Source organism: Sapajus apella, unplaced genomic scaffold, assembly GCF_009761245.1.
Source record: "Sapajus apella isolate SASKATOON/1434 unplaced genomic scaffold, GSC_monkey_1.0 scaffold2, whole genome shotgun sequence".
Classification (NCBI taxonomy): Eukaryota; Metazoa; Chordata; class Mammalia; order Primates; family Cebidae; genus Sapajus; species Sapajus apella.
Window position 1 is genome coordinate 2,286,118 of NW_022436942.1, and position 14,995 is coordinate 2,301,112.

The 14,995-nt window shown below is 34.8% G+C and overlaps 1 protein-coding gene across 4 annotated transcripts in view; it reads left to right on the top strand.

Annotated features, from left to right (window-relative positions):
* Positions 1 to 14,302, top strand: part of INTS13 (integrator complex subunit 13) — a 32,207-nt gene extending 17,905 nt beyond the window's left edge. For 2 of the 4 annotated variants that reach the window (XM_032283982.1, XM_032283991.1), the window contains exons 9-17: positions 2,136 to 2,225; positions 2,407 to 2,514; positions 3,984 to 4,162; positions 5,576 to 5,746; positions 6,028 to 6,182; positions 6,473 to 6,703; positions 8,833 to 8,972; positions 13,332 to 13,467; positions 14,230 to 14,302. In XM_032283982.1, coding sequence (XP_032139873.1) covers positions 2,136 to 2,225; positions 2,407 to 2,514; positions 3,984 to 4,162; positions 5,576 to 5,746; positions 6,028 to 6,182; positions 6,473 to 6,703; positions 8,833 to 8,972; positions 13,332 to 13,467; positions 14,230 to 14,269 — 1,250 coding nt within the window. In that variant the 3' untranslated portion in view covers positions 14,270 to 14,302. The remainder of the gene's footprint in view (positions 1 to 2,135; positions 2,226 to 2,406; positions 2,515 to 3,983; positions 4,163 to 5,575; positions 5,747 to 6,027; positions 6,183 to 6,472; positions 6,704 to 8,832; positions 8,973 to 13,331; positions 13,468 to 14,229) is intronic. The other 2 variants (XM_032284010.1, XM_032284000.1) reach the window with 1 other exon arrangement.
* The last annotated feature ends 693 nt before the right edge of the window (positions 14,303 to 14,995 follow it).

The window sequence follows — 14,995 nt, forward strand, 5'->3', positions numbered from 1 at the left end:
CGCTGCTACTGAGGTGGTAACAGTGCAGCTGGGTATTGGTGAGTAGGCTTATACTTTAGCCCCAATATCTTCCGTAAGTTCCAGATCTTTATATTCTACTGCTTAATTGTATCTCTTAGATGTCTCTCAGACACCTACATCCCAACATGCCCGAAACAACTTAGGAGCTTTGGCACCTGAACTAATCTGTTTCCTTTTTCAGTGAATGGCCCTGTTGTCTCTCCATTTATATAAGGCAGAAACCTCAATCATTTTTGAGACATCTAATCCATCATCAAATTTTCTTGATTTCATCTATTAAGTATTTCTCAAGTACATCAAAATCTCCATCTCAGCTACCATTAACATTTTCCTAATCCAGCCTGTTATTTTCTTACCTAGTGTCCCACAGTAGCCTCCTAAATGGTGTGTCCTTATGTACTCTTTACCCTCTAGCTACAATAAGTTTCAGAATGGTAATTCCGACCATGTTCTCATGACCTTAAACCTGCCCCCTGCCCATGCTTTTCTGTTGCCCTTAGGAAAAGACAGAGCTGTTTAAATGTCTTACAAGGCCCTTTGTTGTCTGGCTCCCTCCCTCTTTTCATTCTTGTCTCAAAACCTACTTCTTTTCTCTGTTTCAGCCACACAGACCTAATATTTTTCGTGCTTCCTCTTCCACAGTATCTTGGCATCCACTATTCCTTTTGCCTGAATAGTCTTTCCTCTATTTCTTTCTTTTTTCTTTTTTTAATTTGAGACAGAGTCTCACTCTTTTGCTCAGACTGGAGTACAGTAGTGTGATCATAGCTCACTGTGTTAACCTCTTGGGCTACAAGCAGTCCTTCCACCTCAGCCTCCTGAGTAGCAGAGACTGCAGGTGCACACCACCACTCCTGGCTAATTTTTGTATTTTTTCCACAGAGATAGGGTCCCACTATATTGCCCAGGCTGGTTTCCTGACCCCTAGCAATCCTCCCACCTCAGACCTACAAAGTGCTGGAATTGCAGATGTGAGGCACTGTACCTGGTCCATTTCTTTAGTTAATTTCTACTCATCTCCTTATAATTCAGCCACATTGCGATACTGCTTGCAAGTTCAGTAGAAACTAGGGAAAACACTTAGCAACTCAGAATTACTTTGGGATAAAAGCCCAAGCAGCCCTGACCGACAGTGGCAACCCTCTCGGGCCCCCTCCGATACTGTGGAAGCTTCATCTTCGCCTGCTCAATAAACTGCATTGCTGCTCTCTCTCACGGTTGGCAAACTCTTGTTTGGAGCTGTAAAACTCACCTTGGGGTTAAGGCTCTCTGCTCGATTTTTTGAGCAAGGGAACCAAGAACCTAAGCCCGGAGCCCAAGTTGGGCATAGAGAAAGGCCCTTCTCAGGGCCATCCTTGGACCCAGCAACCGTATTTTCAGCAACAATAGCTCTGTATATATTTCCTTCAAAGCCTTGTCAGCTTTATGGTTGTACATTTGTTCATTATTATTAGATTAATATTTCCTTATGTATTTACTCTCCAGATCCCTTGGTTTGTGTTTCTTCCAATTAAACTTATTAGAATTCAGTATTAGTTGTGCATTTTAGATTCCTTAAGCTTTGTCTGAGTACTTAACCATGTCATTTTATCATTTAATAGTGTGGATAGGGAGGAGGAGTTGTAGATGCTTGAAAATTTTTAAATTTTTGCTATTGACTTTCAGTACAATGACCTAAATGATTAATTAATGACGAATGTGGAGGAAAATTGCTATTTATTTTAATCGTAGATAATATCTATGCCCTATTGGGTATTTGTCCAGGGGACCTGATAAAAAGATGTTGTCTCAGAGATATTTTCTCTTACAGAGTTTAACTCACTTGGAAATCTTGGTGAACAATTTGAAGCTTGTAATCTATTTGATAGTGTTTCTCTGACATTTTTTTCATTGTTGTTTTTAAATGAACTTTTAATTTTAGAGTAGTTTCAGATTTACAGAAAAATTGTGAAGACAGTACAGAGCTCCCATTACTCTATACCCAGTTTGCTGTATTATTATTTTTTGCTTTTATAATTTTTTAAATTAACACATAATTATACATATTTATGGGATACAGTGTGATGTTTCCATACATGTATACAATGTGTAATGTCTCTGACATATTTTTAAAGGTGATTCACACCTAGGTGGCGGCAGTCGAGAAGGCCCTTTTAAAGAAACAATAACGTTAAAGTGGTGTACACCAAGGACAAATAACATTGGTAGGTATTTAACAATAACTGAAAAAGACTAAATCAAAAGGTTGTTAAGGTATTATATAGGGAACAGTTATTTCATTTTGAATTTTTATTTTTCATTGTTTCAGGGCTCAATGAACTCAGTGAACAAGACTTTTTTTTTCTTTTAGTTGTGGGAATATTTCTTTATATTCTTTCAAATCAGTGTTTTCTTCTGTTTCAGAATTACACTATTGTACTGGAGCTTATCGGATTTCACCTGTAGATGTAAATAGTAGACCTTCCTCCTGCCTTACTAATTTTCTTCTAAATGGTAACTTTCCCCATTTAATGGTTTTGAGTAAAATTATATTATTATTTGAATTATTTATGTTATTAAATTATTGAGTGAAATTATTCGTAAAAATATGAACTCTGGAAAGCTATTTTCATCACTATATCTTTGTCATTTATTTGCCAAAACTGTTTTAAACTTACGTAATTGGAAATAACCTTTAACAGTTTTACTAACATTTAAAAGATGACTTTAGGTTTGATTTTCAGGCTATTATATCTAAGCAAGTTTTATTTAATAAAATTGTGGTATTTTTATTTAAAAAATTTGACCTTTACAGTCTAAATTGATTTGTTTTAGAGCTAGAATTAGAAAATAAATTAAAAAAATAAAATGGAAGCTAGAATAATATAGACCATTTATTTTGGCCCATTGAATTTTAAATCAAATCAAATGTGGACTTACTTATCTTTGAACACTATACCTTTATCATAAGTAAATACTACATATTGAATATTATACTATATGATTCTTACCTGTGACCTTAAATCTGTGGTTTCATTGTGTGAAATTTTTTTTACAAGTCTAAATTATTGGATTCTAAATTAAATGCTTCTCTGGTAATTCTTATGATCATCTCAGGTTTTGAAACTAGTGATCTAAAGAGTCAGTATGTCTTTATCATAAGGTTATGTCATTGTTAGTTAAGCACAATTTGATTATCAGACTAGGTGAAATTCAGATTAACATTTGGACACGTAGAATAGAAAGTAGTTATGATTACAGTGCTGATGAGAAACTGTTGAGTTAAGTGAACTGAGACTGTGCCTTCTCCCCAAATGTTCTGTAGCGTTAATAGCCTGAGGATTATGGAGCAGTTGTCTCACTTTTCTTCTTGATTTCCAGGAGAAAAATTCAATATATACATGTAATTGGATGAATCATATATCCAAACGTATTATGTCAGAGACCACTATAGTTGTTTTGGGAAACTGTATAACTTTGTAATCTTGTTGTAACTAAGATAAAGCTAAGGCTAGAATTCAGATTTTTATGTATGGAAGAGTAGATACACTAAATTAGGAATGCTGGTTAAAATATGGGATCAGGCCAGGCACGGTGGCTCATGCCTGTAATCCCAGCACTTTGGGAGGCCAAGGCAGGCAGATCACGAGGTCAGGAGAGCGAGACCATCCAGACCAACATGGTGAAACTTTGTCTCTACTAAAAATACAAAAAATTAGCTGGTTGTGGTGGCATGCACCTGTAGTCCCAGCTACTTGGGAGGCTGAGGCAGGAGAATTACTTGAACCCGGGAGACGGACATTGCAGTGAGCCAAGACTGCACCACCGCACTCCAGCCTGGGCGACAGAGTAGTATGCTGTCTGAAAAAAAAAAAAAAAAAATGAGGCTCAATAAATTGAAAAAATCTGGACATAAATCTTAAGGAAATAAATGAGAGCCCATTTGAGTTCCATTACTGATAGTGTAATCTTGCTTTTGACAGGCCGTTCTGTTTTATTGGAACAACCACGAAAATCAGGTTCTAAAGTCATTAGTCATATGCTTAGCAGCCATGGAGGAGAGATTTTTTTGCACGTCCTTAGCAGTTCTCGATCCATTCTAGAAGATCCACCTTCAATTAGCGAAGGATGTGGAGGAAGAGTTACAGACTACCGGATTACAGTAAGACTCTAATATCTATAAATTTTATATTTTGAATCTGTCATCATTCAGCAAGTATTTATCTAGTGTTCATTAAATGCTAAGATCTGTGAAAAAAGAGACCTGGAAGAATTTGATTATTATTTTAATTAGGTGAATTTCCTGCAATATTTGCTTAAAAGTTCTATTTATCATTGTGTAATCTTATTATGTATTTAGTGTATACTGAGAAGTATCTGAATTGCAATGATATACTGGAACTGTAGGAAAGAATAAATTGATTTGAACTAATATTTTAGGTGGAACTTAATTTCTGATAATTTAAATGGCAACCAGAAACCTGGAATATTTGGATTGCTGCTCCTTTGAAATAACATAAACTTTTGTATTATTGGGTGGAACATAAAAGGAAATTGTGTCCATTTTTGTTAGAAATTCTGTTTTTCTAATTTCGATTTTTCATTCTCCCTCCTCTCTTTCCTATTTGGTACTTCATAGCTGTTTACTTCTAGAGGTGGTTGTAAAAACTAAGTGTAATTTATGTATATGAATATGCTTTGTAAACCACAAAGTGTTATATATTGTAAGTAACTGTTTTTAATTAGGATTTTTTTAAAAACATAATTTTTAAATAAAGAGAAGCCTAATCAGTATTTGTTGTAGAAAAGTTGGAGAATATATATATCTTAGAAAAAGCACCCACATTTGTAAATTACCTATAACTTCTTAATTCAAAGATAACTATTGTTAACATGTTTATGTTATGTCAAGGTAGTTTTTTTTTGAGATGGAGTTTTGCTCTTGTTGCCCAGGTTAGAGTGCAATGGCGCAATCTTGGCTCACTGTAACCTCCGACTCCTGGGTTCATGCAATTCTCCTACCTCAGCTTCCTGAGTAGCTGGGATTACAGGCGCCTGCTACCACACCCAGCTACTTTTTGTATTTTTAGTAGAGATGGGGTTTCACTATGTTGGCTAGGCTGGTCTTGAACTCTTCACCTCAGGTGATCCACTCGTTTTGGCCTCCCAGAGTGCTGACATTACAGGTGTGAGCCTCCTCGCCCAGCCTCAAGGTAGTTTTTAAATAAACAAGTGGGTCTTCTAATGTGATTAACTCACTCTTTTATCTGTATGTGATAGAAAAGTTAAATTACAGAAGGGGAAAAAAGTGTTTCTTGATTGCTAAAAAAGGTTGGGGGAAACATACCATGAATGCATTTATGTTTGAGGCTTTCTTCATTTTCATTGCATAAAGGCTGATAGGTTTCAAGTTCAGAAAGGACAAAAAAGTAGTGGAGTTGAGCGACACTATTAGAGAAACTGTTTTGTTGCACATCACAGGACAGAAGACATCAGGGAAACAAGACTAGTACATGTAATCCATACTGAAACATTAGACAGAGTTTCTAATTTTATCTTATTTGGTTATCATTAGGATTTTGGTGAATTTATGAGGGAAAACAGATTAACTCCTTTTCTAGACCCCAGATACAAAATCGATGGAAGTCTTGAGGTCCCTTTGGAGCGAGCAAAAGATCAGTTAGAAAAACACACCCGTTACTGGCCTATGATCATTTCACAAACCACCATTTTTAACATGCAAGCGGTAAGTGTTAAGTAGTTTCAACTTTTCTTCTAGACTAGTTATATATTCTTTATAGAAAAAAATAAGAAAATTTGTAATTTATACCATTTCTTAAGCAAAAAATGAAATATATGAGCTTGTTGAAGTTAAAGAATTAATGATTAAAAATTAAAGTGATAGTTATGGATTTCTTCATCATGATAATCTTTAAAATCCTTTTTAAAATCAAGTTCTGCCTAGATGTTTTGATATTTATTTTTCAAGACAGATTTTCTTTTTTCTTTAAAAAAAAAATCTAACAGGTAGTTCCATTAGCCAGTGTTATTGTGAAAGAATCTCTGACAGAAGAAGATGTGTTAAACTGTCAAAAAACAATATACAACTTAGTTGATATGGAAAGAAAAAATGATCCTCTACCTATTTCCACAGTTGGTACAAGAGGAAAAGGCCCTAAAAGGTAGATATTTTTCATACTTTCCTTATAGATCACATTTACTTGATATATATTGTTTCTTAGAATAACTTATTTCATATGTAAATTATACTTGAGGATGTGTATTTATACGTATATATGTTTGAGGTAAAATAATACACAATTATAGAAATGGATATATTATAGCTTAGAATTTTACTGTTAACTACTAATTAAGAGGAAAGAAATCTACATTTCATTATTTCTTTTTACTTTACCAGTAGCAAGTGACACTTCAATATTATTTAAAGAATATTTCCAAATCTTTATTGCAGAGATGAACAATACCGTATCATGTGGAATGAATTAGAAACCCTTGTCAGAGCCCATATCAACAACTCGGAGAAACATCAAAGAGTCTTGGAATGTCTGATGGCATGCAGGAGCAAACCCCCAGAAGAAGAAGAACGAAAGAAACGAGGAAGAAAGAGGGAAGACAAAGAGGACAAGTCAGAGAAAGCAGTGAAAGATTATGAACAGGAAAAACCTTGGCAAGACTCAGAGAGGTGACTTCTTGGCATTGATATGGAACCATGGTGCCTTTTGATATATCACATTCTGCACATAGCACTTTCAAACATTCAAACCTGATTTAATAGTAATTCATTTAATACATGCTTATGCATTTTCATTACTGTAATTTTATCATTCTTAAAGTCTAGATCTTTCTTAGGTGTAAAAAGTATGAATTTTTACTGTTAGGAGCAAAGTTTGTGTTAGTTTTTCCTGATTAACTTCTGAAAATCATAATGCATGATATTTGGTATCAGTATGTGCTTTATGTGTTACGAATTTCAAAGACATAATTTTATTCCTCTGTCCACTAAATATTTATTGAATGCTTATGATGTACCAGGCATTTGGCACAAGATATCCCTACCCTGGAAGAACATACAGTATGATGGTAGCAACAGACAAGTTAGTGATTGCAGGCCAGTGCGATGGCTTCCATCTGTAATCCCAGCACTTTGGAAGGCTGAGGCAGGTGGATCACTTGAGGCCAGGAGTTTGAGACCAGCCTGGCCAACATGGCAAAAACCTGTCTCTACTTAAAAAAATACAAAAATTAGCTGGGTATGGGGGTGCATGACTGTAATCTCAGCTACTCAGGTGGCTGAGGCCCAAGAATCGCTTACCCAGAAGGCAGAGGTTGCTGTGAACTGAGATTGCTCCACTGCACTCCAGCCTGGGCAACGGAGTAAGACTCTGTCTCAAACAAAAATGTGATTGCAGCAAAGTGTGGAAGAATGGACTGTATGCTCTTCTGTGCTCCCAGCAGGTCACGAGGTCAAGAGATCGAGACCATCCTGGCCAACATGATGAAACCCCGTCTCTACTAAAAATAAAAAAGTTAGCTGGGCGTGGTAGCGTGTGCCTGTAGTCCCAGCTACTTGGGAGGCTGAGGCAGGAGAATTGCTTGAACCCGGGAGGCGGAGGTTGCAGTGAGCCGAGATTGTGCCACTGCACTGCAGCCTGGCACCTGGCGACAGATCGAGACTCTGTCTCAAAAAAAAAAAAAAAAAAATTTTTTTATCATAAAAATTTTTATTATAAAAATTTTTTATTATGCCTCTGCCTCCTGGGTTCAAGTGATTCTCATGCCTCAGCCTCTCAGGTAGCTGGGATTATAGATGTGCACCACCATGCCTGGCTAATTTTTTGTATTTTTAGGAGTGATGGAGTTTCACCATGTTGCCAAGGCTGGTCTCTATCTCCTGACCTCAGGTGATCCACCCATCTTGGCCTCCCAAAGTGCTTAGGATTACAGGCATGAGCCACTGTGATTGACCTAAAATAGATATTTTTATTATGGAAAATTTCCAACATATGTAGCAATAGAACAGATAGTCACTCATCATCTACCTTCAATGATTAACAATTCATAGCGCATCTCATTTCATATATATATCTCCATCCACTACCTTCACCACTACCCCCATAGGAATATTTTGAAGCTAATTCTGGAAATCCTGTAATTTTATTCATTAATAATAGAATACCTTTATTCTCTTTGGCTTTAGAAGCTCATGTTTTCGTTATAGCTGCTGAGCTTTTGAAACAAAACTGGCTCACTGTAAAAGGGAAAAATTATTCAGATCCCACTGAGCTTTAAGTACACTCTTGCATATTTTGCAAGTGTTTTTGTTCTCTGATGAAACTCAGTACAAGCTTGGAGTTAAGTTTCTAATTTGAAGAAAATAAATACATTTGCACAATATATAGACTAGAGAATAAATGGAAATAAATTTATTAATCTTATTTGTAATTTGAAATACAGTATTATTTTGTCCATGTCTTTAAAAATAAAAATTGTGCAGTTTCTTCTGAAGATCACATCATTTCCTACCTTTTAAATTTTAATTTCTTAAGTATTCTTCTATTTTTTAATATTTAACGGCTGACTGATTCCTGAATTATTGCATGATTATTATGAAGGAAAAGGGAAACTTGTATTTAATTCATTAATTTCTGTGACCTGGTTTTAGATCGAAGTTTTTGATTAGTCCCTAAGTTTATTTTGTGAGATTAGCCATCTTTTATAAAGGTTGATATGCAAAGGTATTTTAATTATTGGACCATTTTTAGACTTCTAAAAATTTAAACTTTACATTTTCATTATTTGTCCCTCTAAAAGATTAAAAGGAATCTTAGAGCGTGGAAAAGAAGAATTGGCAGAAGCTGAGATTATAAAAGATTCGCCTGATTCCCCAGAACCTCCAAACAAAAAACCCCTTGTCGAAATGGATGAAACTCCGCAAGTGGAAAAATCAAAAGGTAAGGTACAGCTGTGGTAACTAGGTTTGTAAAAAGTTTTCCAATGAAGCTCTGTTTTATACAGTGTTATTTAACATCGTTGTGTATGTGAGGAAGAGTTCTTAAGTATTCATGGATGTTGTTTAGGAGATTCTCTGTTTACAGTCTGTATTAGTCCCTTTTCACACTGCTAATAAAGACATACCCAGGTGGGTAATTTATAAAGGAAAGAGGTTTAATTGACCCACAGTTCCAGGATGGCTGGGAGGCCTCTGGTAACTTACAGTCCTGGCAGAAGGGGAAGCAAACATGTCCTACTTCACATGGCAGCAGCAAGGAGAAGTGCAGAGCAAAGAGAGGGGAAGCCCCTTAACCATCAGATCTCATGAGAACTCACACAGTATCATGAGAACAGCATGAAAGTAACGGCCCCCATGATTCAATTACCTCCCATTGGGTCCTTCCCATGACATGTGGGGATTGTGGGAACAATTCAAGATGAGATTTGGGTGGGGATACAGCCAAACCATATCAGAGCCTTAGAGAATGTAGGCAGTAAATATATTTGTCAGTGTTAAAAACAAAAACAAGTAGTGTCATACTTCCATTAACGAAGCCTTTGGAAAATAAGCAAATAAAGTTTGTGTTTTAAGAAATTTTAAATATGTAAAAACTTGAATCTCTTTATGTTCCTGATACTATACTAACAGCTGGGTTATTGAATACAAACTCTTTGACCCTATACTCTTATTAAACTTAGGAAATAATGTAATGTCACTCATTTATTGATATATTAAAATGTGTTTGAATCAATTTCAGTGTAGGTATTATTATAAACAATATTTTTACCGTAAAGCCTGTTAATCTCTTACTTATAGGCTAAAAAGTTTAGTGTCCTCTTGAAGGAATTCTAGGCACCAAGAATATGATTTGGCTTTGGCAGCTCCTGAAATCATTCTAGGCCTTAGTTATCTTGAAGGCAAACTAGATTTAGTCTTTTTAGGTTACAAGGGAAATGAAGTGTCATCATCAGACTATGTCTGCCACTATGCCTCTCCTAAGGTAGTAGGTCCAGCTTATGATTATTGGCAGCTCATCGTAGGGAGAAGGTAGGCTTGTTTGCTTTTTATATACTTGTTATAGTAAATATATATATATATAGTAATACATGTTATATTCTTCAGTTCACTAGTTTCTTTGAAACCAGAGATCACCCTTGGGGTGATCTTATTATATTTGCCTTTCAGGCATTTGTTAGAGGACCCAGAAAATAATAGGATTTAAATAGATGTTTGTTGATAAATTATTTCTCATATGACAAAATATACCACTGTTCATTAGGATGAGAAATTTAGGTCTACTCTAAACAATGTTTCAGCATTGCTTGGCAAATAGAACTCTAAGGAGTATTACTGAGGTAGAGATTGCAGTGAGCCAAGATCTTGCCATTGCACTCCAACCTGGGCGACAGGGTGAGACCCTGTCTCAAAAAAGAAAAAAAAAAGAGTAGTATTTATACTGGCAAAAATTGCAGGCAACTGAAAGTCATATTAGTAAGAAAATAACTGAATAATGGTGTGTCCATAGGGCGTTATTTATTTATTTATTGAGACAGAGTCCACTCCTGTTGCCAGGGTGGAGTGCAATGGCACAATCTCAGCTCACTGTAACCTCTGTCCTGAGTTCCAGTGATTCTCCTGCCTCAGCCTTTCAAGTAGCTGGGATTACAGGTGCCTGTGCATGTCCAGCTACTTTTTATATTGATAGAGTTTCACCATGTAGAGACAGGGTTTTACCATGTTGGCCAGACTAGTCTCAGACTCCTGACTTCAGGTGGGTGATTCACCTGCCTCAGCCTCCCAAAGTGCTGGGATTATAGGCGTGAGCCACTATGCCTGGCCCCTATAGGGTGGTATTTATATAGCCCAATAATAATTATTGAATGAATGTGTAAATGAATAAGTTTTTTTAAAGTAGGCTACATAAACATATGTATTGTGATCTCAATTTTAAGTTTTCATACACACATACACTAACTTGTCACTTGGATGACATATCAGCTATCATTAAATTAAATGGATCCCTGATGCTTTTCACTCTAGATATACTATATGGAATAGCCCATATGAGAAGCAACTTGATTGCACATTACTGCCTTTCCTTTAACTTTTTATTTGAGGCTGATAATTTGAAAAATGTTTGTTTCTTCTTTCATTCTATTTTATAACCTAAATAGCATGTTTCTTCTGATCAGCAATTTATCTGGGCCTTTTATTATACCTCAGTTTTATCTGCTTTGGAAAATGACTTTCCATGCCTCCCCAAAGTGAATTTTGTGCCTGCTGTATACACTGCATTTAAGGTTCGGCTGTTTCAAATGTGCCATCTAGATTGGGCAGACATCTGTTCAGCCCTCTTTGTATGATGCAGTAACAGAAAAACCAAAATAACATTTTGTGGATATAGGTTGGCGTTGAAAAAAGGACTAAAATTTTTATAGTTGTTAGAGCAGTGGCATTAGGATGATTTTATTTCCTCCTTTATTGTTTTCTAAATTTGTTCTCTTGAACATGTATTTTATAATAAGACAAATAAGAGTTTTAAAAAATTATATACGATAATATTAGCTCTTTTTGATGTGCAGTTCTGTGGGTTTAGACAATGCATACCACCCCCAGAATCAGGGTACACAACAGTATATCACCCCAAAAGGTTTCCTTGTATTGACTTATTCTTTACTCCTTCTTCCCAATCCCTGGTAACTATTTATATGTTTTACCTTCCTATAATTGTGCTCCCTACCATTTTTCAGAATCTCTTATGAATGAAAGGAAATTTCATGTCACCTTTTGAGGTTGGCTTTTTTCACATAATTTTATAAGAAACTGCCAACTTATTTTTTCAAAGTGGTGGCACCATTTTGCATTCCCACCACCAGTGTAGGAGAGTTCTAGGTGTTCTGCATCCTTGTCCACTTGCTATTGTCAAGGTTACTTTTGTTTTTGCTTTTTATCCTATAAGGTATGTAGTGGTATATCATTGGTGTTTTAATTTACATTTCTCTCATGATTAATGATGATGAAACTCTTTTCCTTTGCTTATTTGTTATCTATTTGTCTTCTTGGGTGAAAGGTCCACTAAAATATTTTGTACATTTTTAAATTGGATTGTTTGTTTTCTTATTAGTGGATTTTGAGAGTTCTTTATTCTGGATACAGGTTCTGTGTTGGACATTTGATTTGCAAATGTTTTCACCCATTCTATGGCTTGTTCTTCTCTTAACAATGACTTTTGCACATCAGAATCTTTTTATTTTGATGAAGTCAAATATAACCATTTTTGCTTTTATGATTATGCTTTAGGTATTACGTGTTCGAAATCTAACCCAAGGTCACAAAGGCTGATTTTCTTTTAAGAGTTCTGTCATTTTAGATTTTACATTTAGGCCATGATCAATTTTTGAGTTACTTATTTTCTGTAAGGTATATAGATCAATATTAATCCTTTTGCATATAATGTCCTAAGGTTCCAGCAGCATTTAGTGAAAAGACTATTTTTTCTTCATGGAAGTGTTGTATTTTTATCAGAAATTAGTTAACTGTGTATGTGGGAGTCTGCTTCTGGATTCTCTTTTATCTATTGGTTTATGTGGCCATCTTTCACCATCCAGTTCTATCACAGTCACTTCAAATTAAGTCTTTTAAAGAGGAAGTAAGAATCTTCTAACTATTCTTTTTTGAAATTGTTTTGGCTATTCTAATTATTTTGCCTTATCATATCGTGCAGGAAAGAGTTAACATAGCAGGCTTGAGACTATTATAATTTGAAAAGCCTGCTTGCAAGTTTGGTCCTTGGCTGGCATCTGGGAACTTGGCTTCTGAGATGTCCCCTAGATAATGAACTGAACACCTGCTTCCCTTCTGAAAGTCTGGAACTTCAGTTGTTATGGTTAGGCAGAGAATATCTACCTGATCAGCCCCAGTAAAAACCCTGGAATCTACTCAAACAGGTTTTCCTGGCAGAAATATTGCACATATGTGGCTGCATTTTTGCCCATGGAGGTAGTATGCACTCTGCATAAGCCCTCACTGGAGAGAGAAAACATCGGAAGCCTGCAAATGGATTCTGCCAGTCTCCACCTCGTGTTTCGTCTCTTACTGATCTGGCTATGTCTCCTTACTGTATTGCTGTAATCATTCTTAACCAGGAGTATAACTTTACATTTAGTCATTTGAATCCTTCCATCAATCATTGAGCTAGTGGTTGCTCTTAGGGACCCTGAAACACATACATTTTAGAATAAGAGGGAAGTTTGTTAAATTTGTAAATTTGGAAGTAATAAATTATTTTTTCTCTCTCTCCTTTTAAATATAACACCAGGGCCAGTGTCCTTATTATCCTTGTGGAGTAATAGAATCAATACTGCCAATTCCAGAAAACATCAGGAATTTGCTGGACGTTTGAACTCTGTTAATAACAGAGCTGAATTATATCAACATCTTAAAGAAGAAAATGGGTTTGTGTTATTTATTGTCAAAATTGGTTTTGTCAATTGCCTGTATAGTACCTTAACAAACACTGCTTGTTTGTAATAATCAGGTATTTTTTATTACTAATATTATGAACTAACACATGTCATCCATAAGGAGAAAAAATTAACCTCTTTATTTCTTGCTTGTAAAGGCTTAATTATATTGGTTGTACCCCTGAAAGTATTTACTTCTTAGAGCATTTCTTTTCAATGCTTAGTAAACATTATGAAAAATCATAGCACTTAGGATATAATACTGATTTCTATAACAGAGGGAAATGTTTTTCTATTAAGGAATATAATACTTAAGAATATTGATTATAATAAAATAAATCTCAGATCTAATTATTTTGATTTTTTTTTTCCAAAGAAATCCTTTTAAAAATGTATTGATGGAAATACATTTCTTTAGTGGAAAAGGAAATAAATTTTTGGCTAAATTGTAGAGATTTTTTTCCTTAGTTTTGTTTGGAAAGGGAGAGTGTGGTATAGTAAACAAACAAAAAACAGTGGCCTTTGACATGTAACCTTGGTAAAGTCACTTAATGTCTCAGGGCCTTAACTTTGTCTGTAAAATGAGGAAGTTGGCCTACCTAGAGGAACCCTAACTTTAGTCTTTTTCTAAAATGCTGATGTTCTGTTCTGTCAATATAATTTTCATGTGAAAGGTAGATAATTAATGAGACAAAATGTGGATGGTTAATGAATGTTTCATTTTATCAACTCATTTTTTTCCTCCTATTTCAGGATGGAGACAACAGAAAATGGAAAAGCCAGCCGGCAGTGAAGAGTGACTTGAAGAACTAAATTTAGTATATTGCAAAAATATTTTGGGCGGAATTTGATATAAGTACTTTTACAGCAAGATTGTATAGTTATGTTGCCTGGACTGGTTTTTACATTTTTTAAATATTTCAGCTATCGTTTTTGTACTAATTATAAAATTGGCACATAAGTCAAAAATATACATTTGAGATGATTTGTCCTCCCAAATTATACAAGTTTATTTTATGGTAAAAGGTGTTCTCTCTGGAAATGTTTTTAAAAAAAATTCTTAGGCTTCTCTTTGCCAAATAAAACTATTAAAATATTTGAAATGCAAAATATTGGAATGTTACTTTAGAAAAAAGTTATTATTCACTTAATAATTGAAAACAAACTATAGGATTTTTTTAAACTTTGATGAGAGTTTATGTAAGATTTGCAATACTTAATATAAAATCTTGCCTATTAAGCTGCATCATATATTGTGCTTTTCTAAAAAAAGAACATTGTTTTTATTTTGTTTTAAATTATTTTGCATATGTGTTGTTATTCATTTAAAAGTAGAGTTTTCAGGTAGGTTGTATAATTTTATATTTACTAGTATTGGGTAGTTTTATTCTTTTTATTTTTCTGCTAAGTATTTTCCATTCATTTGCTTTTCTTATTTAAAGAGAAGTATAAAGGAAATTATTTCACAGATTTAGAAGAAAGGAAAGTTACTAGGTTGTTTTATCTCTGGAGAGAATCT